Source organism: Lissotriton helveticus, chromosome 2_2 (genome assembly GCF_964261635.1).
Source record: "Lissotriton helveticus chromosome 2_2, aLisHel1.1, whole genome shotgun sequence".
NCBI classification, from domain to species: Eukaryota; Metazoa; Chordata; class Amphibia; order Caudata; family Salamandridae; genus Lissotriton; species Lissotriton helveticus.
Window position 1 is genome coordinate 506,341,765 of NC_136060.1, and position 26,556 is coordinate 506,368,320.

The window sequence follows — 26,556 nt, forward strand, 5'->3', positions numbered from 1 at the left end:
CGTGACCTTGACCCGAACGCGCTCTAAAACCGGACTCCTCTGTACCCAATGGCAGACTCAAAGAGAACGTATAGAGGAGAAAACCAACCACCAATTCTCCTTACTTACAAGGAAACACTTGAAGACTTGGAGGCTTGAAGATTGCTTCATGAAGGGTAGAAAAACTCACGGTGAGATGGTTGGTTTCTTTGTCTTGCTCAGGTGAGGAGGTTGATCCTGTAGAGCATGGGTGCAGCTACTGAAGTGTAGAGTGCAGCTTTTGAAAACAAAGTGTCAGAAATAGAGTTGGAAGTGTTGGCATCCAATGAGTGAGTCCGCTCTTCTCCAAGTCGTTGCCAATGAAATGAGGTCTGAGGCAACAGGAAATCAGTAATAGAGGATGCTTTATTACGTTGGATGGTTTATACTTCAGCCTCAGCCGCGCAACCACCATCAGCACAGATCTGGCTCCTACAACTGACTTCTTCAAGTCCAAAATTCTATAACCAGGGAGAGCCAGAACACAGTCCCAACATTCTAGATTAGCTAACAGTGATTTACAACACATATCAGTGTTAGCTATAACACAAGATACTACATGGGGCTCATTGGTACTCATGTTATCTTCCCAAGAAGCATGAAAGACCGTGTCAACCCCATATGACGCTGAACTGTCAGACCTGCCCGTTCTATGCCGCCTGCACAAAACACACAGAGTAGGAGTAGGGATATGATCATGGCATTCGCCCGGGGTCGGATGTGACATCACAGAGCATGAGACAGCAGCCTGTGTGCGACGTCAAAGAGCCTGAGGCAGCGGGCCAATTATAAGATTACAGGGGACAACGCAGCAGCCTGAGTGTGACGTCACAGAGTATGCGGCTGCAGGCCGAGTGTGACGTCACAGATCATGCGGCTGCAGGCCGAGTGTGACGCCACAGAGCATGCGGCTGCAGGTTGCATGTGACGTCACAGAGCATGCAGCTGCAGTCTGAGTGGCATTTATTTTATTTTGAAAGTTTTATATAGTGCTGGCTTAACCCATAGGTATCAGAGCGCTTTACATACATCATGTAAAAAGAACAGACAGAAATTGCATTACATAGTAGGCAGGCAGTAAGGAAGCAAATCAAGGATCCAAAAATACAGCATGAAAAATTGGGTGGTTAACACAGTCCGGTCACCAACTATCCTTGAATGTCAAGAGAGAGGAGTAAACTCGGATATTGAAGACTAGGTTAGTTCACGTTGGTCAGGAAAGTATTTGTTAAGGAGATGGAGTTTCTGGTCCCTTTTGAAACAGGAGAAGGAGGGGTTGCATCTGAGGACTCTATGGAGAGCGTTCCACATCCTGGGAGCGTTGCCAGAGAACGATCGGTATTGTGTGGTTTTCTTTTTCAGTTTCGGAGGAATGAGAAGGAGTGAGTTGAAGCTTCTCAGTGTTCTGGAGTGACCTGCTCTTACCAGTTTGATATTTAGGTAGTTGGGGGCCGGAGAGGGAAGTGTTTTGTGTGTGATGCAGGCCACCTTGTAAATATACCTACCTTCCATGGGAAGCCAGTTGAGGGAGTTGAGAGCTGGAGTGATGTGTTCAAAGCTTTTTACTTCAGATACGAGTCGAGCGGCCATGTTCAGCACTGCCCTTAGAGGGGCTAGGTGAGCTTTAGGAGTCCCTGTTAGGATGGCGTTCCCGTAGTCGATTTTAGAGAGAACCAGGGATTGGACTACTGTCTTGAGGTCATCATGGAGAAGAAAAGGTTTACATTTCTTGAGGTGTTTTAGGGAGAAAAGAGCACTTTTTGCAGAGTTTTTGATGTGGGCCTCCATTGATAAGTTCTTGTCAAGGGTGATGCCTAGAGACTTAACTGAGTCGGATAGGGTAATTGGGCAGTTTAGGGCAACCAGATTCTTGAGCCACTCTTGGATTGGACAACGGTTGCTTATTGGAGAGAATAGGATTAGTTCCGTTTTATCTGGGTTGAGCTTTAAGTGGTTGGCGTTGAACCAAGTTTGGATCTCGGGTTCGAGTGGCATTGAGGTGCCGGATGTCGCTGGGAGACTTGATTTTGAAATAGATTTGGGTGTCGTCAGCGTAAATGTGGTAATTCACTCCAGCTTTTTTCAAGATGACAGTGAGGGGCTCCATGAAGAGATTTAAGAGGGACGGGGAGAGGATCGAGCCTTGCGGGACCCCAAGTGTGACTTTTGTTGGCTTCGAGAGACAGGAGTTGATTTTAATTTGTTGCAAGCGGTGTTGAAGTAAGGAGGTGAACCATTTTAGTACTGTGCCATTGATGCCGGGGCGCTTCCTCAAGATCTCCAGAAGAGCTGGATGGTTCACTGTGTCGAATGCCGCAGATAGGTCAATAAGGATGAGAAGGCCGGCATCACCTTCGTCTAAAGCCTTGTGAATGGCGTCGGAGACGTTGAGCATAGCTGTTATGTGCTACAGCCTTTCCTGAATCCTGATTGAAAGGTGTCAAGGAGGTTGAACTTGTGTTTATTGAGTTGGTGGAGAACGCATTTCTCCATGAAAGAGAACAAGGCCACAGGTGGAAAGTCACTTCACAGAAGATAAGGCTGTTTCACCTCGAGGAGGGCGAGGCTGAGTGGGGCAATAGGCAAGCAGGCAGGCAGACAGGCAGTCACGCAGACAGGCAGGCAGGCAGATCGACAGGTGGGCAGACAGGCAGGTAGTCAGTCAGGGAGACAGGAACGCAGGCAGATCGACAGGCAGGTTGATAGGCAGACAGACAGGTAGGAAAACAGGCAGTTAGTCAAGCAGGCAGACAGATCGACAGGCAGGCTGATAGGCAGGCAGACAGTCAGGCAAACAGACAGTCAGGCAGCCAATCAGTCAGGCAGTCAGTCAGTCAGACAGGCAGGCAGGCAGACAGACAGGCAGGCAGGTAGTCAAATAGGCAGTCAGACAGGCAGGCAGTCAGACAGGCAGGCAGGCAGTCAGGCAGGCAGGCAGACAGACAGGCAGGCAGTCAGACAGGCAGGCAGTCAGTCAGACAGAAAGGCAGGTAGATGGACAGGCAGGCAGATCAATAGGCAGGCAGGAAAATAGACACAGACAGGCAGGCAGGCACATAGACTGGCAGTCAGACAGACAGAGAGGCAGGCAGGCAGATAGAAATAGACAGGCTGGCAGTCAGACAGACAGAGAGGCAGGCAGGCAATAGAGACAGGCAGGCAGGAAGGCAGCAGGCAGATCAACAGGCAGTAGATAGACAGGCAGTCAGGCAGACATAGAGGCAGGCAGTAGATAGATTCCTTCACACAAGAAGCTGTACTCAGAGGGGCGCCCTGGTTCTGGTGGTCACAGGGTAATAAGGGGGTCTTCACTAACTGTGACGTTTGGAGCCTGTCACCGCTGGTGTCTTGGGGGCACCTTCCAGCTGAATCTCAAACTGGCCCGAAGTGCACCCCTTTAAACCCTGCTCGCGAGGCAGAGCCGTCGAGGCCCCCCAGGGAGGGTGTGTGGGCTTCAAACTCAGATCTCAGGGAATCACACAACAAAACACAAGAACTCAATATCAACCAGTGACTTTACTTGGAAAACATTATAAAATATATATTTAATATACATACACACAGCAGATCACTAAACATAAAATGCAGCTCCGTTTAATTCGAAGCAGGCCCTTCTAGCCCCTTCCAAACTTGAGAAAAGTCTTTGACACTGTTGAAATCCATATTCAATCACTTCAAACCTCACCTAGTCTGTATGGCCCAGTGACGGCACGCCCCTAGCTCTCTCTAGCCTTTCCCTACTAGAGATCTGGCTCCCTGCCTCTGAGACGGTTGAAAGTTTCAGCCACTTCTGGCTTGTGCCAGTAGCAGGTGGCACCGTTGAAAGTATCAGTCACTCCTGGCTTCTGCAGGAAGGTGAAGACACTGCTGGAAGTTTCAGTCACTTCCAGCTTATGCCAGCAGGAGGCGACACTGTTGAAAGTATCCCTCACTTCTGGCCTCTGCCGGCAGAGGGAGACACTGCTGGGAGTTTCCGTTAGTTCCAGCTTCTGCCAGCAGGAGGAGACACTGAGATAAAATTCTGTCCCTTCTGGCTTCTGCCAGGAGGCTGAGACACTGTTGATCGTTTTAGTCACTTCCAGCTTCCTCCAGCAGCTGGCAACATAGTTGAAAGTTTCAGCCAACTTCCTTTTCCTGCTTCTGCCAGCAGGAGGCGACACCGTTGAAAGTATCAGAAACTTCTGGCTTCTCCCACCAGGTGGAGACACTGCTGGAAGTTTGAGTCAATTCCAGCTTCTCTCAGCAGGTGGCGACACTGCTGAAAGTTTTGGATACTTCCAGCTTCATCCAGCGGGACCTTCAGCCATGTAGGACGTAGGTGAATAGAATCAACCCAGCAAGCACCACCCAGGTTTCAAGTAAGCATGGGCGAAAGTAACATCCCCCAGTGTAATTAGGCAATTACGGGAATTTTGTGTTACTTGTTACGTGGAATTCCGCTGTTGCTCTATTTCATGTTATTACGTGCGTAAATAACCCCTCCCATGCTGGTGACGGAACCGCTCCGTTACCAGCCTCGGTCGCGCTGTGCTGGTGATGTAGCGGTTCCGTAATGGCACGCAGCACTGATTTCGCGCCTGCGCTGGACGTTCCATTGAGCGGGCGGGGCCGTGACAGAACCGCTCCGTCACAAGCACAGCGCGCCCGAGGCTGGCTCGTGATGGAGCGGTTCCGTCACGAGCATGGGAGCACCGCGCGGCCAGCCTCCCCCCTAACACTACGGTGGAATTGCCGCCGCAGCAAAGGGGTTAAATGCAAAACCCCTTCCCGCAAGGTTCTAAACCCCAGTGAGGTGCCCAGAGTTGGAATGCAGCCTCACAGGTCAGAGCCTGGTGAAGTCTCATCCAAGGCCCCCACTTCCTATTTTCAGTCACAATCCGCAATGTATTGTTTGCACAACCGGCCTGACATGCGCACAGGGCCCGACTCCGGTCTCTCTGTACCTCCCTCTCTTCACACACATGTACGTTCACTCTCTCTCACACACACTTGCTCTTTTTCTCTACCACTTGCTTCTACTCTTGCTTTGTTACTTTTGCTCTCTCTTTCATTTGTCCCGCCTTCTACGTTTTCTCTCTCATACAAGACTCGTTCACCTTCACAGCCTCTCGCAAACACTTCCTCTTCTTGCTTTCTTTCCCACCCATACACTCTTTTTCTGTCAGCCTCATACTTGTTCACTCTCACAGTTTCTCTCTTATTCTCTCTCACACTTTCTTTTTCTCCACCTCTTCCTTTGCTTTCTCTCATTCACACTTTCTCTGAAACACGCAGATGAATGAAATCACTGAGGGCACACACGAGCTTACCCTTTGACCTTCACACGTGGTCAGGGTTGAACTGGCCTATTGAGCAATCAGGCAGTACCCGAAGGGCTGATATGACAGGTCAGTTTGTGGCCCAGTTTGTTTGTTTGTGGGCCCGTTTTATTAGCTGGTGGGCTGTGTTTTGTAGTTTACTGGCATTACCAGAAATGCCATCTGCAGCTGCCTCACATGTACGAAGTCTCCCATGCCCTGCAAAACACCTACACAGCGTGTTTGTGCAACACCATAACTACCCTGATTTACAAATGTTGATCCCTTTTTAGTTCTCGACTCTAGGCGGTGCAGATGTGGTTGTCTCGAAGAGAGACATGCTGTATCTACTTTGTGGGCTTACAGCCCGCCCATAGGCTTCCCATTTTATGCATAAACAAGAAAATGTGTGTAGGCCTTTTGGTCACCAACTAAAAGTCTAATAACACAGAAAGGAAATTTTCTTGTTTATACTATTGATACCCGGTCCTTTCTGGTTTCTGGGAGACTCTCTTATTTTTTAAGATTCCCATTTTATGCACCATCATTGCTCCATTTTATGATCTCCACATTTGCCAAAGGCATACATGCGTCATGCCTCTTCCTGTGTTCAGCCCTCCGGCAGAGCACGGCCGACTACTGTTAAAAATATGCAGCGGCCATTTCATGCATTGTTTTGGGACTACTTTTTATTTTTGGAAATCAGTGACTACTCCTCCACACGCTAGGAGCTGATCGCTGCTGGTACGGGCTTTTTATGCAGAACATAAAAGATATCTTTTCTATGTAGTGCTTCCTAACGCTGTTTTTAATGAAGCTAACTCGTGGGTTTGGGCTCTGTTCGTAGATCATGTGCTCTGTATTTAAGTGACCTAAGTCAAGGCACACATAAATTACAGCCTTCTAAATACATCTGGAGATACGATTAATAAACATAAAACATGATTTTCAGAATGTGGTTATTTTGTAGTTCTGCATGCTGTACAGCATATCCAACAATACGCTGTTAACAAGTATTGGCAAAGACAATACGTTTTGGAAATCTGAGAGCTGTAGGTGCTGGCAATGTAATTGTATTTGTATATGGCTCTAGGTGGTTTTTATTAAAATACATAAATAAATGAACATTGCTGCCAACACCTATAGCTCTTACATTGCCGATACCTATTAGCTTTGTCAGTGCTTGTTTGAGCTGTCATACTATCATCATAAATTACTTATAAATACTAATCTATAAACACATGACGAGTACTACCTTTTTAATATCAGCCATAAACCTACCAATAGCACATACTACATCCCAAAAACACATTCCAGTTAAAAATTCCATAGCCTGTGCGCGGATTCTAATGCCATATTTTATAAAAATTGGACATAAAAACATTTTCCGTGCAGTTAAAACTTTTAGACAATCTAATAAAATATGCAAAAATGGCATTTCATACTCAAGCCAAATGCACAATGTCCCTCAGGATCAATTGTGGTCACTTTTATCCTTTCATGAATATAGCAGGGGTCAATTCCAACCCTTAGCCTGAATAATCCTCTTCTACTCCAATGGTTAGGTCGTGCATCCATATACGAGTACCTCTTCCTTTTGCCATGAGTTAAACATAAAACAGACAGATTTGTTCGATTGTTCCTTGCCTAAGACCTTTAACTCACTCTTTACAAACTCAATATGTAGATTTTGTGGGCACAGCTTAATTCTCTTATCCCTGCCAACTTTATCTACAATTTTTCTGACCCTGTATGCCCACTTAAATTCACTTTGCTTTATCTCATGTTTGCACCACTGAGATAGCTTATGCTCATCCCCAGAGCTCGGGTGCTTCCAAATTCTTATCAACGCCATACGGGCCGCTATATTCCACGATACTGAACCAGTTTGAATTCTTACAGCCTGGATCATGGCGGATCCTGGAAGAGGTAGGATGTTGTTTAAACATTCCCCCTCCTCAACATCCCATCCACTGTTACCCCTTAGATATAATAATTCGGCTCCATGTTGGAATGGTGAAGGTGTCATGGCAGCGCAGGCTTTCAAGAGGGGCCGATCTGACTTCTCACCGTAAACCTCTTCAGCCTTTATAGAGATATTTACAGTTTTAGCAAAATCACATCTTACAAGAAATGATGTATAAAATTGTAAATGTAAATTGATACTTGTATAGCACACTACTCACCCGCAAGGGTCTCAAGGCGCTTGTACGAATACCGCTGTGGAACCCATCCTTGCTTTCCCTGTGCGGTGTCCACTCCTGGGCACCCCCAAGGTGAAGCCAGGCATCCTTAGCGTTGTGGGGGCCGTTGTGGAGATTAAGCAAGCTATTGCCCAGAGTTGCAGAGTGGGACTCCATGATTGGAATAGGCACCGAGGCGAGAATTATCAGGTCCGTGGAATTATTGAGCCCAAGACCCGCCGAGGCGGGGAATTGAACCCTGGTCCCGGGCTAGACCTCTGTATCAGGGTCTGCCGCTCTAACCATTGAGCCACACTTCTCCACTATACATAATTGCATTCAATATCATTCTCCGACAAATCACAATTCATAAATTTAACCTGTTGCTGATCACTTGTGAAAATTACAAACCAACCCCCAAACCTAGAATGCCCCGGCTCTCAATGGATCCAGGTGGGCCCTCCCTTTTTAGGGACGTCTCAAACCAGACCCCCAGATACTTATATTGCTTTAATATTTCCAGATTGTTGGGCCCAGAAACATTTACTACCAAAGCTCAGCACCTTGTTTTTTTCATATTTACTACATTTTTGTTTATGACTATATTATTCCATAACCTTGTCCAGCTTTCTTTGCAGACATATCTCTGTCTGATCTAAAATTACAAGATCGTCTGCATACAGGAGACATGCAAAATGTTTGCCGTCAATTTTGGGGAGAGCGCCTTTAGCCCCCCCTCCCCGAAACTGGTGGCAAGTCAGCTGTAAAGAAGGAGAAAAGGAGGGGGGCCAGGACGCACCTTATCTTAATCCTTGTCCAATTGATGTTTTCTTTGCCAGGGTCCCCACCGTGTCCATTATCGCCGGTGCCCAGTTATAACTCTGTAGCCCCTGAATGATGGCCCGGAGACCCCTGGACAGTGCCTCCGTAAGCGAGGCCGGTCCACCAGATCAAAAGCCGCCCGGACGCCGACGAAACAGCAATAATTCTTAGGGACATTTATATCTTCACACTTTTGAATGGGTCTCATGATCGCCCCTCGCCAGTCTTCTGGTATCTGTCCTGTGTCAAATATACTCATGAACATTTGGGAGGAAAATTTCTGCCCACCAATCAGGCGGGGTCTTTATAATTCCTGCTGGGAGTCTACCCAGGCCGGCTGCTCTGGCCAGAGTAAAGTTTGCTGTGACGCGTCTGACAATTCTTGCTGCAAAGTCGGACCTAATGTCCTCCTTTATGTCAGACCAAGTGACCCAACTCTTAACTACGGATTCCATCCCTCTCCCGTATATTGTATGTAAGTATGTATGTATATATTATGCATGTATGCAAGTATGTATGTATGTGTAAATGTATGTATGAATGAACGTATGTATGTATGTATGTATGTATTATGCATGTATGTCTGTATGAAAGTCTGTATGCAGACATATAAGTATGTATTTATTTATTTATAAAGTTTTATATAGTGCAACTTGACCCAAGAAGGTATCAGAACGCTTTACATTTAGGATATGTAATGTATGTATGAACGTATGTATGTATGTATGTATGTAAGTATGAACGTATGTAAGTTTGTATGTATATATTATGCATGTATGTAAGTATGTATGTATGTATGTATGAAAGTATGTATGTATGTATAAATGTATGTATGAACATATGTAAGTATGTATGTATATATTATGCATGTATGCAAGTATGTATGTATGTGTAAATGTATGTATGAATGAACGTATGTATGTATGTATGTATGTATTATGCATGTATGTCTGTATGAAAGTCTGTATGCAGACATATAAGTATGTATTTATTTATTTATAAAGTTTTATATAGTGCAACTTGACCCAAGAGGGTATCAGAACGCTTTACATTTAGGATATGTAATGTATGTATGAACGTATGTATGTATGTATGTATGTAAGTATGAACGTATGTAAGTTTGTATGTATATATTATGCATGTATGTAAGTATGTATGTATGTATGTATGAAAGTATGTATGTATGTATAAATGTATGTATGAACATATGTAAGTATGTATGTATGTATTATGCATGCAAGTATGTATGAAAGTATGTATGCAGGCATGTAAGTATGTATGTATGTATGTATGTAAGTAGATATGTAAGTATGTATGTATGTATAAATGTATGTATGAACGTATGTATGTATGTATGTATTATGCATGTATGTCTGTATGAAAGTCTGTATGCAGACATATAAGTATGTATTTATTTATTTATAAAGTTTTATATAGTGCAACTTGACCCAAGAGGGTATCAGAACGCTTTACATTTAGGATATGTAATGTATGTATGAACGTATGTATGTATGTATGTATGTAAGTATGAACGTATGTACGTTTGTATGTATATATTATGCATGTATGTAAGTATGTATGTATGTATGTATGAAAGTATGTATGTATGTATAAATGTATGTATGAACATATGTAAGTATGTATGTATGTATTATGCATGCAAGTATGTATGAAAGTATGTATGCAGGCATGTAAGTATGTATGTATGTATGTATGTAAGTAGATATGTAAGTATGTATGTATGTATAAATGTATGTATGAACGTATGTATGTATGTATGTATTATGCATGTATGTCTGTATGAAAGTCTGTATGCAGACATATAAGTATGTATTTATTTATTTATAAAGTTTTATATAGTGCAACTTGACCCAAGAGGGTATCAGAACGCTTTACATTTAGGATATGTAATGTATGTATGAACGTATGTATGTATGTATGTATGTAAGTATGAACGTATGTAAGTTTGTATGTATATATTATGCATGTATGTAAGTATGTATGTATGTATGTATGAAAGTATGTATGTATGTATAAATGTATGTATGAACATATGTAAGTATGTATGTATATATTATGCATGTATGCAAGTATGTATGTATGTGTAAATGTATGTATGAATGAACGTATGTATGTATGTATGTATGTATTATGCATGTATGTCTGTATGAAAGTCTGTATGCAGACATATAAGTATGTATTTATTTATTTATAAAGTTTTATATAGTGCAACTTGACCCAAGAGGGTATCAGAACGCTTTACATTTAGGATATGTAATGTATGTATGAACGTATGTATGTATGTATGTATGTAAGTATGAACGTATGTAAGTTTGTATGTATATATTATGCATGTATGTAAGTATGTATGTATGTATGTATGAAAGTATGTATGTATGTATAAATGTATGTATGAACATATGTAAGTATGTATGTATGTATTATGCATGCAAGTATGTATGAAAGTATGTATGCAGGCATGTAAGTATGTATGTATGTATGTATGTAAGTAGATATGTAAGTATGTATGTATGTATAAATGTATGTATGAACGTATGTATGTATGTATGTATTATGCATGTATGTCTGTATGAAAGTCTGTATGCAGACATATAAGTATGTATTTATTTATTTATAAAGTTTTATATAGTGCAACTTGACCCAAGAGGGTATCAGAACGCTTTACATTTAGGATATGTAATGTATGTATGAACGTATGTATGTATGTATGTATGTAAGTATGAACGTATGTAAGTTTGTATGTATATATTATGCATGTATGTAAGTATGTATGTATGTATGTATGAAAGTATGTATGTATGTATAAATGTATGTATGAACATATGTAAGTATGTATGTATGTATTATGCATGCAAGTATGTATGAAAGTATGTATGCAGGCATGTAAGTATGTATGTATGTATGTATGTAAGTAGATATGTAAGTATGTATGTATGTATAAATGTATGTATGAACGTATGTATGTATGTATGTATTATGCATGTATGTCTGTATGAAAGTCTGTATGCAGACATATAAGTATGTATTTATTTATTTATAAAGTTTTATATAGTGCAACTTGACCCAAGAGGGTATCAGAACGCTTTACATTTAGGATATGTAATGTATGTATGAACGTATGTATGTATGTATGTATGTAAGTATGAACGTATGTAAGTTTGTATGTATATATTATGCATGTATGTAAGTATGTATGTATGTATGTATGAAAGTATGTATGTATGTATAAATGTATGTATGAACATATGTAAGTATGTATGTATGTATTATGCATGCAAGTATGTATGAAAGTATGTATGCAGGCATGTAAGTATGTATGTATGTATGTATGTAAGTAGATATGTAAGTATGTATGTATGTATTTAAGTATGTATATAGGTATTTTAGTATGTATGTAAGTTTGTATGCAGGTATGTAAGTATGTATGTATTTCAAGTATGTATGTAGGTATGTAAGTATGTATGTACGTAAGTAGGTATGTAAGTAGGTATGTAATTATATATATATATATATACGTATGTATGTATGCAAGTATGTATGTAGGTATGTAAGTATGTATTACCTTTGTATGTAGGTATCTATCAATGTATGTATGTAAGTATGTATGCAGGCATGTAAGTATGTATGTATGCATGTAGGTTTGTAAGCATGTTTTTACATATGTATGTATGCATGCAGGCATGTAAGTATGTATGTAAGTATGTATGTAGGTATGTAAGTAGGTATGAATCAATGTATGTATGGATGCAATGGTACATAAAAATTGCAAACTTACTGCAAAACAATCGAGCGTTGCAGAAGTGCGCGTGCTTTGGGCAGGACCGCGTCTCCTCAAGAGCCGATCTCTGTAGATGGTCGTCATACAGGAATCAGAAAGATATAACAGATAAGTTTTAGTGGGCATTGGTCCTTCCTCTCTTTCTTTCTCTCACCTCAGCACCAAGACGCTTCGGCATTCGTGCGCTCTATAAATGTCAATCCAATCCAATAAGTTAGGGCTGGTCTCGGGCACACACTCCTAAAGCTGATATGTTTAAAGTGTTATCAATCTTTGCTATTGATATTTATTTATTTTTATTTACCGTGTTTTATAAAGCGCAAACATGGCCGTCACGGTATCAGAGCGCTGTGTAGAGAGAGAGCGTTGAGTGTTGCCGTGCAGAATGGGTACACTTGGGACACCTTGTACATAGAATTTGACAAGCAAGGACTTCATCATACATAGTTATAATGTCACCACTATTCAATTACAGCTTTCTGTGTTCCCATTGTGACTATTTAAACAACACATGAAACCATATAAAAACACTATACAAATCCTGACTTTAGCTGCGGCATCACCACTCACCTGTAATCTAGTATGACCTCACCACACATCTGTCAAACCAAACTTACATAAACGAGACTACTCACCTTAAAAACGGTGTTAAAAGGAACATGCTGCCTCTTGCTGCTTGTAAACACAAATGCAAGACACCTCTCGGTTGTCAGACCTTATAAATGACCTTTAATTATCATTGTTTTCATTTTTAATGCTTCTGAAATTCTAATTATGTTAGAGCTATGTTACCATTTCGATGTCATTATTTTAATCTCAATTATTCTGATTAATATTTTAGTCGTCAATTCTATTAGCATCTTATTCGTAAAGTAGTACAAGTCATATAATTATTAATGTCATTGATATACTAACTTGTGACATATTCCCCTGTTGAATGTGTGTAGGTGGTGTTAACTGATATATTTTTAATTAAATAATCATTTACATTGCCTCTTCCACCTACCGCCAAGACAGCTAAAGTATGTTTAAAAAAGCAGCGCTTTCAATGTATGTCTCAGATAATACATCTATGTGTGATAAAGCATTTTATCTGCTAATCAGAGCAACCTACTCTTTAAGGAGAAATGTCTGGTACTCATAAGCAGCTTCCACAGTTTCTTTTAATATAGCATTGTGAAAAACAATATTAATAGCTCGGAACCAATACTACGTTTAAACTCTCAAATGCATTGTATACATTTGTGCTCAGAATGCAAGAACCGAGCTATAAATATATTCCATGCCAGGAAAAATAAATGTGACCAAATAACAAGTTAATTGTAACAAGTCTACTCACAAGTACTCACAAGTACTCACTTAGCACAGTTCAAGACCAACCCCTCCCCCACCCCCCTCCAGTTATTACCACATACAGTGTCCCTAACCTGACAAACCAATGGTATCGTCGCAGGGATTCCATTTTAGAATCAATGACAGAAAACAACCAATGGGGCCCACGCATGCAAATCTTAGTCAATGAGGTGCAGTCTCACTGCAGAGACTTAACCCCTTGTGCTCTGGATATGATTTTTATACCACTGTTTACAACTACTACACACTCAAGCACTGTGGGGCATTCACCAGGCATGCCGACGTGCAGAGGTAATATGCTATATATTACACGGGGGGGGGGGGGGGCACCATGACTCACTCTGGGCTTCCTCTTGCGACTCGCGACCCCTCCCCAAACTCAAGGAGGGTAATACATAGTTTATTACAATCTTGGTATCTGCACAAAGTGTATTGTATAAACATCAAAAAAGGCAGATTTGCTATATTTGATCAGCACGTCATTAAATGTCTCTTTGCTTACACACAGGAAATATCATAAATCTTAAATATTGAGTGTAGCTCTGGTGTACAATGCTTATCCGCTGCAAGCATTAACCTTAGATAACCTGCCCACCCACTGGTGTTGCAGAATATCTATCTCCAAAAATCACAAGACACCAGCGCACATCCAATTCAGACTCACCAATATTTCAATCCAAAGCTTTTTTTCCCTCCTTTCTCCGCACAGACACTCCTTTTCAATCCAATGGAGCCTCGTAGTGTAGACAAATTTAAGATTTTATTTCATTAAAATCAAGTGCTCCACAGCCGCAGTGCTAGGGTGTGTGTATGAGCATGGTATACTATGCTAGGCACGATGCAAAGCTTTTCCCACTTTGCATACGTGCTGCACATATATATATATATATATATTTTTTTTTTTAATCGGAAAAGGAAGGAGAAATGAAAGCTTAGTTTAAAAGGGCGCAGTTTTCTCATGCTAAACCCAATCAACTGTTTTTAGTAAATTGGGTTTAGTGTGTAACCATGGGTGGGTGGACGGGAGCGCCCATGCGCCACCCTTGGCACGCCCCATGGAGCAAAGTAACGCGAAGTAGCATTTGAGGCGATTTGCGTCACTTTTGTGATGCAAACACGGCGCAAAATCTTAGTAAATCTCCCCCTAAGAGCTCAATTTCAAATTTGTAAATGAAATAAAAAATAATCACCCATTTAATAATTCCCCATTCAAAATTTTCTAATGAGCGCTTACTAACCCTTTATTCACATAGAGGTGACTGTCCTTGTAAACCCCAGTGGAATGCCAGAACTAGTTTAGGAACTTTTTAAAATTAAGGCTCAGCTGGGCCCAAGTTGCGGTTGGAGAATATTGTAGGTTTTTTGGTAAGTGTAGGTGAACGCTGACTGAGTTCTCTCAGATAGGTTAGTAGTCGGTTCAGCTGAACTCATGCTCAGTTTGGACAGATTCACTCATCCTCAGATGCACTAAGATTTAAATGAAGGCGACAAAGTGATGCAAGAGTGAAAATCCCTGTGAGTGCTGACTGAGGCGCACTTTCACTACTGTTGAGGAACAGTTGAGCGCTTCTAGTCATTCATATCGCCGGGTCTCTTCTCCCTCAGTACCTCCCCTGTGGCTCACCATCTCACCCCCGCTCCATCTCCCCATCCTCTTCCTCCTCACCTCCATCCACCCTGTTTCTCCCGCACCCTCGCCTCCTCCATGTCCGTTCCTTCTCCACCATGAAGTATCTCCAAGGCTTGACTAACCTCGTGTCCTCTCCTCCATCCACCTCTTCCTCCCGCACCCTCTCCTCCTCCATGTCCGTTTCTTCTCCACCTTGAAGTATCTCCAAGGCTTGAGTGACCCCTTGTCCTCTCCTCCATCCACCCTCTTCCTCCCGCACCCTCGCCGCCTCCATGTCTGTTTCTTCTCCACCATGAAGTATCTCCAAGGCTTGACTGACCTCGTGTCCTCTCCTCCATCCACGCTCTTCCCCCGCACCCTCGGCTCCTCCATGTCTGTTCCTTCTCCACCATGAAGTATCTCCAAGGCTTGACTGACCCCTTGTCCTCTCCTCCATCCACCCGCTTCCTCCCGCCCCCTCGCCTCCTCCATGTCTGTTCCTTCTCCACCATGAAGTATCTCCAAGGCTTGACTAACCTCGTGTCCTCTCCTCCATCCACCTCTTCCTCCTGCACCCTCGCCTCCATGTCTGTTTCTTCTCCACCATGAAGTATCTCCAAGGCTTGACTGACCCCTTGTCCTCTCCTCCATCCACCCGCTTCCTCCCGCCCCCTCGCCTCCTCCATGTCTGTTCCTTCTCCACCATGAAGTATCTCTATGGCTTGACTAACCTCGTGTCCTCTCCTCCATCCACCTCTTCCTCCCGCACCCTCACCGCCTCCATGTCCGTTCCTTCTCCACCATGAAGTATCTCGAAGGCTTGACCGACCCCTTGTCCTCTCCTCCATCCACCCTGTTTCTCCCGCACCCTCGCCTCCTCCATGTCCGTTTCTTCTCCACCATGAAGTATCTCCAAGGCTTGACTGACCCCTTGTCCTCTCCTCCATCCACCCTGTTTCTCCCGCACCCTCGCCTCCTCCATGTCTGTTCCTTCTCCACCATGAAGTATCTCCAAGCCTTGACTAACCTTGTGTCCTCTCCTCCATCCACCTCTTCCTCCCGCACCCTCACCGCCTCCATGTCCGTTCCTTCTCCACCATGAAGTATCTCGAAGGCTTGACCGACCCCTTGTCCTCTCCTCCATCCACCCTGTTTCTCCCGCACCCTCGCCTCCTCCATGTCCGTTTCTTCTCCACCATGAAGTATCTCCAAGGCTTGACTGACCCCTTGTCCTCTCCTCCATCCACCCTGTTTCTCCCGCACCCTCGCCTCCTCCATGTCTGTTCCTTCTCCACCATGAAGTATCTCCAAGCCTTGACTAACCTTGTGTCCTCTCCTCCATCCACCTCTTCCTCCCGCACCCTCGCCTCCTCCATGTCTGTTTCTTCTCCACCATGAAGTATCTCCAAGGCTTGACTTACCTCTTGTCCTCTCCTCCATCCACCTCTTCCTCCCGCTGCCTCGCCTCCTCCATGTCTGTTTCTTCTCCACCATGAAGTATCTCCAAGGCTTGACTAACCTCGTGTCCTCTCCTCCATCCACCTCTTCCTCCCGCACCCTCTCCTCCATGTCTGTTCCTTCTCCACCATGAAGTATCTCCAAGCCTTGACTAACCTTGTGTCCTCTCCTCCATCCACCTCTTCCTCCCGCACCCTCACCGCCTCCATGTCCGTTCCTTCTCCACCATGAAGTATCTCGAAGGCTTGACCGACCCCTTGTCCTCTCCTCCATCCACCCTGTTTCTCCCGCACCCTCGCCTCCTCCATGTCCGTTTCTTCTCCACCATGAAGTATCTCCAAGGCTTGACTGACCCCTTGTCCTCTCCTCCATCCACCCTGTTTCTCCCGCACCCTCGCCTCCTCCATGTCTGTTCCTTCTCCACCATGAAGTATCTCCAAGCCTTGACTAACCTTGTGTCCTCTCCTCCATCCACCTCTTCCTCCCGCACCCTCGCCTCCTCCATGTCTGTTTCTTCTCCACCATGAAGTATCTCCAAGGCTTGACTTACCTCTTGTCCTCTCCTCCATCCACCTCTTCCTCCCGCTGCCTCGCCTCCTCCATGTCTGTTTCTTCTCCACCATGAAGTATCTCCAAGGCTTGACTAACCTCGTGTCCTCTCCTCCATCCACCTCTTCCTCCCGCACCCTCTCCTCCATGTCTGTTCCTTCTCCACCATGAAGTATCTCCAAGCCTTGACTGACCCCTTGTCCTCTCCTCCATCCACCTCTTCCTCCCGCCCCCTCGCCTCCTCCATGTCTGTTCCTTCTCCACCATGAAGTATCTCCAAGGCTTGACTGACCCCTCGTCCTCTCCTCCATCCACCCTCTTCCTCCCGCTGCCTCTCCTCCTCCATGTCTGTTCCTTCTCCACCATGAAGTATCTCCAAGGCTTGACTGACCCCTTGTCCTCTCCTCCATCCACCTCTTCCTCCCGCTGCCTCGCCTCCTCCATGTCTGTTTCTTCTCCACCATGAAGTATCTCCAAGGCTTGACTGACCTCTTGTCCTCTCTTCCATCCACCTCTTCCTCCCGCACCCTCTCCTCCATGTCTGTTCCTTCTCCACCATGAAGTATCTCCAAGGCTTGACTAACCCCTTGTCCTCTCCTCCATCCACGCTCTTCCCCCGCACCCTCGCCTCCTCCATGTCTGTTCCTTCTCCACCATGAAGTATCTCCAAGGCTTGACTAACCCCTTGTCCTCTCCTCCATCCACGCTCTTCCCCCGCACCCTCACCTCCGCCCTGCCCGTTCCTTCTCCACCATGAAGTATCTCCAAGGCTTGACTAACCTCTTGTCTTCTCTTCCAGGCCGGGACCACCTGAACTCCTTCGGACACCGGCAGACCTCCAAGAAGCGCAGGAAGTCCCGCACCGCCTTCACCAACCACCAGATCTACGAGCTGGAGAAGCGCTTCCTCTACCAGAAGTACCTGTCCCCCGCGGACCGGGACCAGATCGCGCAGCAGCTGGGCCTGAGCAACGCGCAGGTCATCACCTGGTTTCAGAACCGCAGGGCCAAGCTGAAGCGGGACCTTGAGGAGATGAAGGCGGACGTGGAGTCCCTCAAGAAGCTGCCTCCCCATGCTCTAGAGAAACTTGCCACCATGCCCGAGCTTGAGGAAGAGACGGGGGTGCACACGGGTCCGCACTCGCGGGCCCTGTCCCCCTGCGGGTCTTCCTCGCCCCAGGGCTTGGGGGGCTGCTACCCACACTCCCCGCAGTCCTCCTCCAGAGACCACACCACAGATGAGTTCTCAGAAGATGAGGAGATTGAGGTGGACGATTGAGGGGGGCGTAGACTAGATTTGCATTTGTTGAGGGCCAGGGGACCCTTCTTTTCCACCGCCGCGTCCTTGGATTATATGACTATGGAAGGGATGACAAGGAAACATGGAAGGGCCAGGAATGTATTTATTTAATTATCAAGACATTTCTCATCTCCTCCCCAAGGCCCTGAGGCCTTCCTCTTCACCAGTCCAACGCAAAGAACCGCCACGGCGGATGGATGAAATGTGTGCCGATGTGGGAACTGGAGCAACAAGTGGTCAGCGTGCTGTGGTGGCACATCCTGGGACGGCCCATTGTACCTGTGCAGGGGGGAACAGGAATAAGGAAGGCATCTTGGTGTCCGCACATTGGTGGAGAGAAGTCATTGAGTGGTGTCTCCATGGTGTAAGGGGAGGCCCCTGTGAGACATCAAGTGGTATCTCCCTGATGCAGCGAGAGGCCCCTGTGAGACATCAAGTGGTATCTCCCTGATGCAGCGAGAGGCCCCTGTGAAGAATCAAGTGGTATCTCCCTGATGCAGCAAAAGGCCCCTGTGAGACATCTAGTGGTATCTCCCTGATTCAACAAGAGGCCCCTATGAGACAGCAAGTGGTATAGTCCTAATGTTATGGAGACCCCTGTGAGACAACTAGTGGTATCTCCCTGATGCAACAAGAGGTCCCTGTGAGACATCAAGTGGTATCTCCCTGATGCAGCAAGAGGCCCCTGTGAGACAACTAGTGGTATCTCCCTGATGCAGCGAGAGGCCCCTGTGAGACATCAAGTGGTATCTCCCTAATGCAGCGAGAGGCCCCTGTGAGACATCAAGTGGTATCTCCCTGATGGAACAGAGGCACCTGTGAGACAGAAAGTGGTATGGTCCTGATGTAATGGAGGCCCCTGTGAGACATCAAGTGGTATCTCCCTGATGCAGCGAGAGGCCCCTGTGAGACATCAAGTGGTATCTCCCTGATGCAACGAGAGGCCCCTGTGAGACATCAAGTGGTATCTCCCTGATGCAGCGAGAGGCCCCTGTGAGACATCAAGTGGTATCTCCCTGCTGCAGCGAGAGGCCCCTGTGAGACATCAAGTGGTATCTCCCTGCTGCAGCGAGAGGCCCCTGTGAGACATCAAGTGGTATCTCCCTGATGCAACAAGAGGCCCCTGTGAGACATCAAGTGGTATCTCCCTGATGCAACAAGAGGCACCTGTGAGACAGAAAGTGGTATGGTCCTGATGTAATGGAGGCCCCTGTGAGACATCAAGTGGTATCTCCCTGATGCAGCGAGAGGCCCCTGTGAGACATCAAGTGGTATCTCCCTGATGCAACGAGAGGCCCCTGTGAGACATCAAGTGGTATCTCCCTGATGGAACAAGAGGCACCTGTGAGACAGAAAGTGGTATGGTCCTGATGTAATGGAGGCCCCTGTGAGACATCAAGTGGTATCTCCCTGATGCAACAAGAGGTCCCTGTGAGACAGCAAGTGGTATCTCCCTGATGCAAAGAGAGACCCCTGTGAGCTAAGAAGTGGTTGGTCCCAGATATAAAAGAAGGCCCCTGTCAGATATCAGTTGGTATCTCCCTGGTGTAACAGAGGCTCCTGAGAAACATTGCGTGGTATCTCCTTGGGGTAACAAGACGTCCCCGGAACACTCAAAGATAAGGTTAATGAGTGGGGGCGGGGCCCCCTCTGCCCCTTGATCAACTTCTGACACTTTCCAAAGACAACTTCTGCCCTCTGCCCCCCCCCCCCCCCCCCCCGCCTTTCATGTCTGCCAGCTGTTTTCTCGCCTCTGGAAGCAAACGGACAAACTCATTACATTTGTGTTTTTACCAAATACACCTCAGATCTTAAGAAAATAACGGGACTGCAAACTGTGAAGAAGGGACCCCCGCCGCCTTCTCGTCCTTTCTCTGGGAAGGGGCGGGGCGTCTCTGGTGCAATGACGTGTGACTATTGGAAGGAAACCCTGGCTTTGTATCTTTTTCTCTCCCTCCATTGAACCCCCCCTCCCCCGCGTTCACTTGGACCGGAACAGCTGCCACCTGTCAATCTGGCCCAAACTCCTGCACAAAATCGGAGAACCAATAGAAATTAGGGAAAACAAGGAAACGTAAATTGGTTGAATAATAAACCCCAGAAACGTAAGAAAAAAAGTCAATGAGAAAAAGATACAGAACTGGGGAAAGCAGTTGTGCGAGGGGACACCCGGAACTGCATTATTTAAGAAAAGGGCAATTTATTGTGGATTTTCAGGTTTTCCTCGCTTGATGTTTTTTTCCTAAATGAGGTAATTATTAAACATTGTTGCCGCCACCAAAGTGATCCGGACTAGCCCAGCAGCAGGGGGGCTGTGGGGACATGTACATATTTTAAATAAACTCGCCCCCCTCCTCGTCTTCTGTGGTGATGGTGTTTCTTGGCGCGGGGGGGGGGGGGGGGGGTGAGGGGGGGGGTCGGGGTGCGGGGGGGGGGTCTAGGATCCGAGACTCCATGACCAGTTAGGCAGGGCGGAGGGCACCGGAAACAGGGGACACAGGAACCGGCAGCACTTTCAGAAAGCAGAACTTGAAATGTATCTAGAAAGTTGTAAAGTATTCTGGGTGCACAGCTGCACAGTTCTGTGAGGGCAGCAGCTGTGGAGAGGTGCACAGTAGTGTAATCTCACAAGTCTTGTGGTCCTTTTAAGATTACCCAGCCAGTGCTTAATTTGTAAACATAGTAAGTGCCGGGGCCGTCCCTGGAGGCACCACACAATGCCCCCGCCAGCGCTGCCAGTGATAGCAGCAACACAACTACTAACACCCTCCTAGAAGTGTGACAATTCGGTATATTCCAGCCCCCCCAAGCTGTGAGAATGGCTTGGGAGGCAGGTAACAGTCATTTTTAATGTATAGTCAAGTCAAAGAACTTTATTTCGATTCAAGCATAGAATCATAAAAGGATAAACAGATTAAAAGAGGACATTAAACATATGATTAAAAGAAGAAAAGACCATACAATTATATTAACAACCATAATACATATTATATGTCCAATTTACATTTGCAATACATTTAGAATAAAAAGGTCACATATATGAACAAAGGGTATTGTAAAGTGCATGTGCGTTCCATATGGATACCAATGTATACAATAATCCACTAAATGTATATCAAATAATAATCGTTGGTATCCAATAATGTATATTGAATTACGAATTGACAGTTGTTAGATCATCTGTAAATTAGCCAGACAGCGCCACCTCGTGGCAGACTTTCATAAGAGCAGGTGTTGACAATTAAGTGCCGGTGTCAAGCGCCAGGAACCACGGGTTCAAATTAAGAGCCCTACCCAGTAAATACAGTAACGCAGCAGAGGGCGGCCGCGTTTATAGGACGGTTGCATCTCAAGGTGCTGTCACTTGTCTCATACAAACATGGATAGCATTAATTACAAACCTTGAGGAAATTCTTACACAATATTTAACATCATTTCCAGAAATGACATTCTTGCCCTAAAACATTGATACTCAAAGTACAACCCGGGGGCTGCCTGCTGCCCTCCTGGCCTTCATGTCAGCGCTGGCCTGCTGTTCACTCGACTCTGCAATAACAGTAAAAAGATGATAAATAAACCGGCAAGCATTTACTTTAAGGTCAATTGGTGTTAACACCTTCGCTGCGGCGGCTATTCCGCCGCAGCGCTAAGGGGTCAGGGGGGCCGCACGGCGCGCCCATGCTGGTGACGGAACCGCTCCGTCACCAGCCGCGGTTGAGCTGTGCTCATGACGGAGCGGTTCTGTCATGGCCCCGCCCGCTCAATAGAACGCGCCGCGCAGGCGCAAAATCAGCACCGAGCAGGCACATCGGGCGGGCCATGACGGAACCGCTCCGTCATCAGCACAGCGCCACCGCGGCTGATGAGAGCAGTTCCGTCATCAGCGCAGAAGGGGTTAAAGAAAGGAAGTAGCTAGGGAGTGCCTCTTAAATTTAGGCTCACCTTCATTTTGAAAGACATCTTGCAGCAATAGTGTAAAAATATGATAAACTCTCCTCAAAATCCAAGAAGAATATTTAATTAACATGCAGAACATTTTCACCTTAGTACATCAGATATCAGTGAACTGACAAGTATTAATTTTAAAGTGATAGTTTTCAAACCTGAATTTAGAAACATCTATTCTTCCGCCACACCCTCACAACAATGCCAATAGTGAACTAAGAGGCAGGTCAGTTGTTACGTGCACCCTTTGGGTGGTCAGGATTCCTATTATACATAAATAACGTTATAGTTTATTAAATAAAACACATGAGAAGGTTTTTTACAGCACCCATCATGAAGTAATGTATTTCAAGCTCCTCTTAGGTGTGATCATGAAGAAAAAGGAAGGAAAGTGAAATAAAGCAATTGCCGAGGAGCACACAATTGGTAAAGTGAGTAACCCAGGATGAATCCCAGATTTTCTTGTTTCACATTGTTCAATTCAGCCCCTGGAGGTATATGTTTTGCTTACCAAACACAAAAAAGGTCCCAGGGGTAAGTTTATAGACCCTACCTGTTAAGCCCCCTGAACAGAATTGACACCAACCTAGAATTAACAGAGAGTCCAACATGAACACTGTACCAAAATATACACAAACAGCAGGGAGTAGTTTTAACTAAAACGAGTTCCCATCAGTCCACCATTGAGACCGCCCTTCATCATCTGGGATGATGAAAAAAACCTGCAGCAGGGGATCTTTTGACCCCGTTTGTCTGCAGAAACATGTCGACCTTACATCTCTTTTAGTGGTCATTTGTTACACCACTAATTTGCACTGTTTTTATTGATTTAGGAGTGTGAGGGTGTGTATTAAAATTGTTTTCCCGATCACGACCTAATTTTAGAGCCTTTTTCTCTTTCTTTTCACAACACACTTTTTCTTAGCACTGCTATTCAGTTCACCACTAGATACTCCATCCCTTTCACATCAGCATCAACACTGGGTTTTTCCTGCGCATGGTGTATTTATTCGCCAGCACAGGTTTTTTTACCCCTGATTGTGTTGTACATTGGTACAAGAGATCCCAGATGATGAAGGGCGGTCTCGATGGTGGACTGATGGGAACTCGTTTTAGTTAAAACTACTCCCTGCTGTTTGTGTATATTTTGGTACAGTGTTCATATGTTTTGCTTAACCTAACCCACCTCACCACTAGTCTCCCCCTCCTCCCACCACCCTGTTGGCATCAATGTGGCTCGCGGTCACATGACACATCAAACTTTTTTCCCTGAAAAATGTTTGTGAGTACCCATGCCCTAACATATGCCTTTCATTAAATTGGAGGAGCCTTAGGCCCAAACTCACCCTAATCTCACCAGCTGGATAGTCTCAAAGCTTTATTATTTATTTATTATTTATTGGAAAAGTTTTATAAAGTGCGAACAAGACCCAGATGTGTATCAGAGTGCTGTACAAAAGAACTAACGTTAAGGAAACAGCATGAGTACAATACAATGAGAAGACATAAGAGGTACCTGAAACATAAAAAGTACACGTGGGTGCAATGGGAACATGAAGTAGCAAGTGCTCAACAGGTAACTGCCCTACTAGCAGGCGCCGTGAAGTTTTAGCAGAGCACTATGTCAAAAGGACAACAAAATACATTTTGAAACATAATGTAAAACGATTGTCAAGCAAGAGAAGGGAGTGACTTGCAAATGTCATCAGGGCTATTTATTGCTGATGGTGTTCGTTCAATAGTAGCTGTTTGACCTTTTGTTTGAATGAAGCAATCGAGGGGTTGGCTCTGATCTCCGTCGCAAGGGCAATCCACATTCTTGGAGCCGGCCCTGAGAAGGTGCAATTGTAAGTTCTTTTTTTGTTGAATTTTTGAGGTTTTATTAGTAGGGTATTGGAGCTTCTTATGCTCCGACTAGAGCCGGAGAGCTCAAGTGTTTTTTGCCAGGTAAACAGGGGTATTGAGGTGAATAGGTTTATGCATCAGACAGGCTATCTTGAAGCGGATCCTTGCTTCAATGGGAAGCCAGTTAAGTTGAATTAAGTCAGGTGTGACGTGATCATGCTTTCTGGAGCCCGTGATGAGTCTGGAAGAGGCGTTATGAGTAGCTCTTAGCGGAGATAACCTAGATTTAGGAAGCCCCGCTAGGGTCAAGAACCCATATCCCACTCGTGAGATAACTAGGGATTTGACTGCTGATTGGCTGTCCTCAGGAGGTAGGAAAGGTTTGATTTTCCTAAGAGTGTTGAGCTTGATAATGCTCCTAGCTTTGGAAAGGTTCAAAACAAACTGCTCAGCTGCCCTTTGCTTAACACCTTAACCACGGTGGCAATCCTGCCACGGTGCAGGCGTTCTAAAGGGTGGGCGGGGCTCCGACGGCCAACGGTCGTTCGCAGTACCAGGGAGGGAGTGCTCCCGTCGGCCGTGGGCCGACAGCAGCACGGAAGGAGTTAATGAGCATCCTCAAAAAGAAAAGCAAACAAAGCCCGTAATACTGGAGTTACAGTCATGGCCCATTGAAGCGCCCTCCAGCTCTGATGTTTAAGAGGGGGTGAGAGAGAGAGTGACAGAGACAGAGAGGCAAAGAGGAGAGGGACACAGAGAGAGATAGACACACAAACAGAGAATGACACAGAAAGATAAACACAAAGACAGAGCGACAGAGAAAGTGAGACAGAGAGAGACAAAGAAATGGAGAATAGTTTGTGTAATTGATATGGGCCCTATCATACCAGGTCCTGTATTCTACAAGCTTTAAAATACACCTAGAAGTTGAGTTCCTGGCAGGGTCGAGTAATATCTGCCTCCTGTTTAAATGTAATAAAGCCCCGCAGCATTTAGCTCAGCACATGCCACGCAGGTCGCGTGATGGTATGCTTGTGCACGCGCGCTGCCCACGCATGACTCTGTGTGTGCAGCACGAGTGGCACTGGTTATGTCTGCCAGGGGTCGTATTACAGTAAGTGCTTCGGGGCGCAACGGGCATTACCGAAGGGGGTGCAGACTTTTTGCAACCCCTTCAGTAATGCCGATTCAACTGGCGCACTTAAAGCACCAGCGCTACCTCCAGGGGGTGTTCCCTCATTTGCATAGGAGCGTGCACTATGCAAATGAGGGGATTCCTTTGCCTCTGTGCCCGTGTCATATTACAGACGCGGGTGCAGAGGCAAAGAAGCTCTCAGCGGGCGCACTCACAGTGTGGCGCACTGTGCAGCCTTTTAGGTGGTGCACTGTGAATGCGCCCCCTAGGAGCAGCCTTCTGGAGGGAGGAAAGAGGGTCCTATGGACCCCCAGACATCTCCTTGCAGCCGGGTGCAGTCACTGAGTGCACCCACCTGCAAAGCGATCTCTAATCTCCTTCAAAAGTGCAGGCGGGTTGCTGAAAACACGGAGCGGCTGTTTTCACATGATTGCTAGGGCAGCGCGGGCTCGCGGCTGCCCTGGAGCAGCGCATTCATCGTAATACAGCATATTTTCATTGTTTGAGCCTGGCGCACCTTTTAAAATGTGCGCCTTGCGCAAACAATGAACATGCATAATACGGCCCAAGGAGCTCAGATTGTGTGACCGTGAGCACCGAGGTCATCGATTGCCACTGTGTCGTCACACATGACGCCTTTTTTAACATTCCTCTGACTTCGAAAGATGAATTTGAAAACTTGGCCTCTCCATCGACTCCTCAGCTTGCTGTTCAACCCCTTCGGTGCTGATAACGGCCCCCAGCCGTCATGCATCACAGTGATCGTGTGCTGATGACGGCTGGGGGCCGTCATGAACCCGCCCACTCATTAAAAGCGCCGCACAGGCGCAGAATCGCAGCCACACCCAAGGGGTTAAAGGGTTTAGTGTTTGAAAATGTAGAATTGATTACTCATTGCCTTATTCGATTTTGTTTCGTGATGATCGATTCATTATAATATCTTTTTCGATGTTTTGAAATATATGCCGAAGAAGGTCAACATATTTGGAAACATAATATTTCCTGGATAAAGTGTCCCGTCCTTTGAGAGTGTTTATGTTATCACCAGAACTATACTCCACTTGAATTATGCGGCAGGGAGGGCCAAATTCTGCGCAGAGTGTTGGACATTATGCAGCAAGAAAAGGCAAATTATGCAGCGTATTGCAGCACATTTTATGATAGTATTACATTATTATTTTCTCATTTTTCCACTTGTTAACACCTCATTAATACCAGTATATAACCCAAAATATAGCAACAAG

At 45.4% G+C, this 26,556-nt stretch overlaps 1 protein-coding gene across 1 annotated transcript in view; it reads left to right on the plus strand.

The window, feature by feature from the left end:
* Positions 1-19,027, plus strand: part of LBX2 (ladybird homeobox 2) — an 82,197-nt gene extending 63,170 nt beyond the window's left edge. The window contains exon 2 of the mRNA XM_078679070.1: positions 17,888-19,027. Coding sequence (XP_078535196.1) covers positions 17,888-18,366 — 479 coding nt within the window. The 3' untranslated portion in view covers positions 18,367-19,027. The remainder of the gene's footprint in view (positions 1-17,887) is intronic.
* Positions 19,028-26,556: the final 7,529 nt, after the last annotated feature.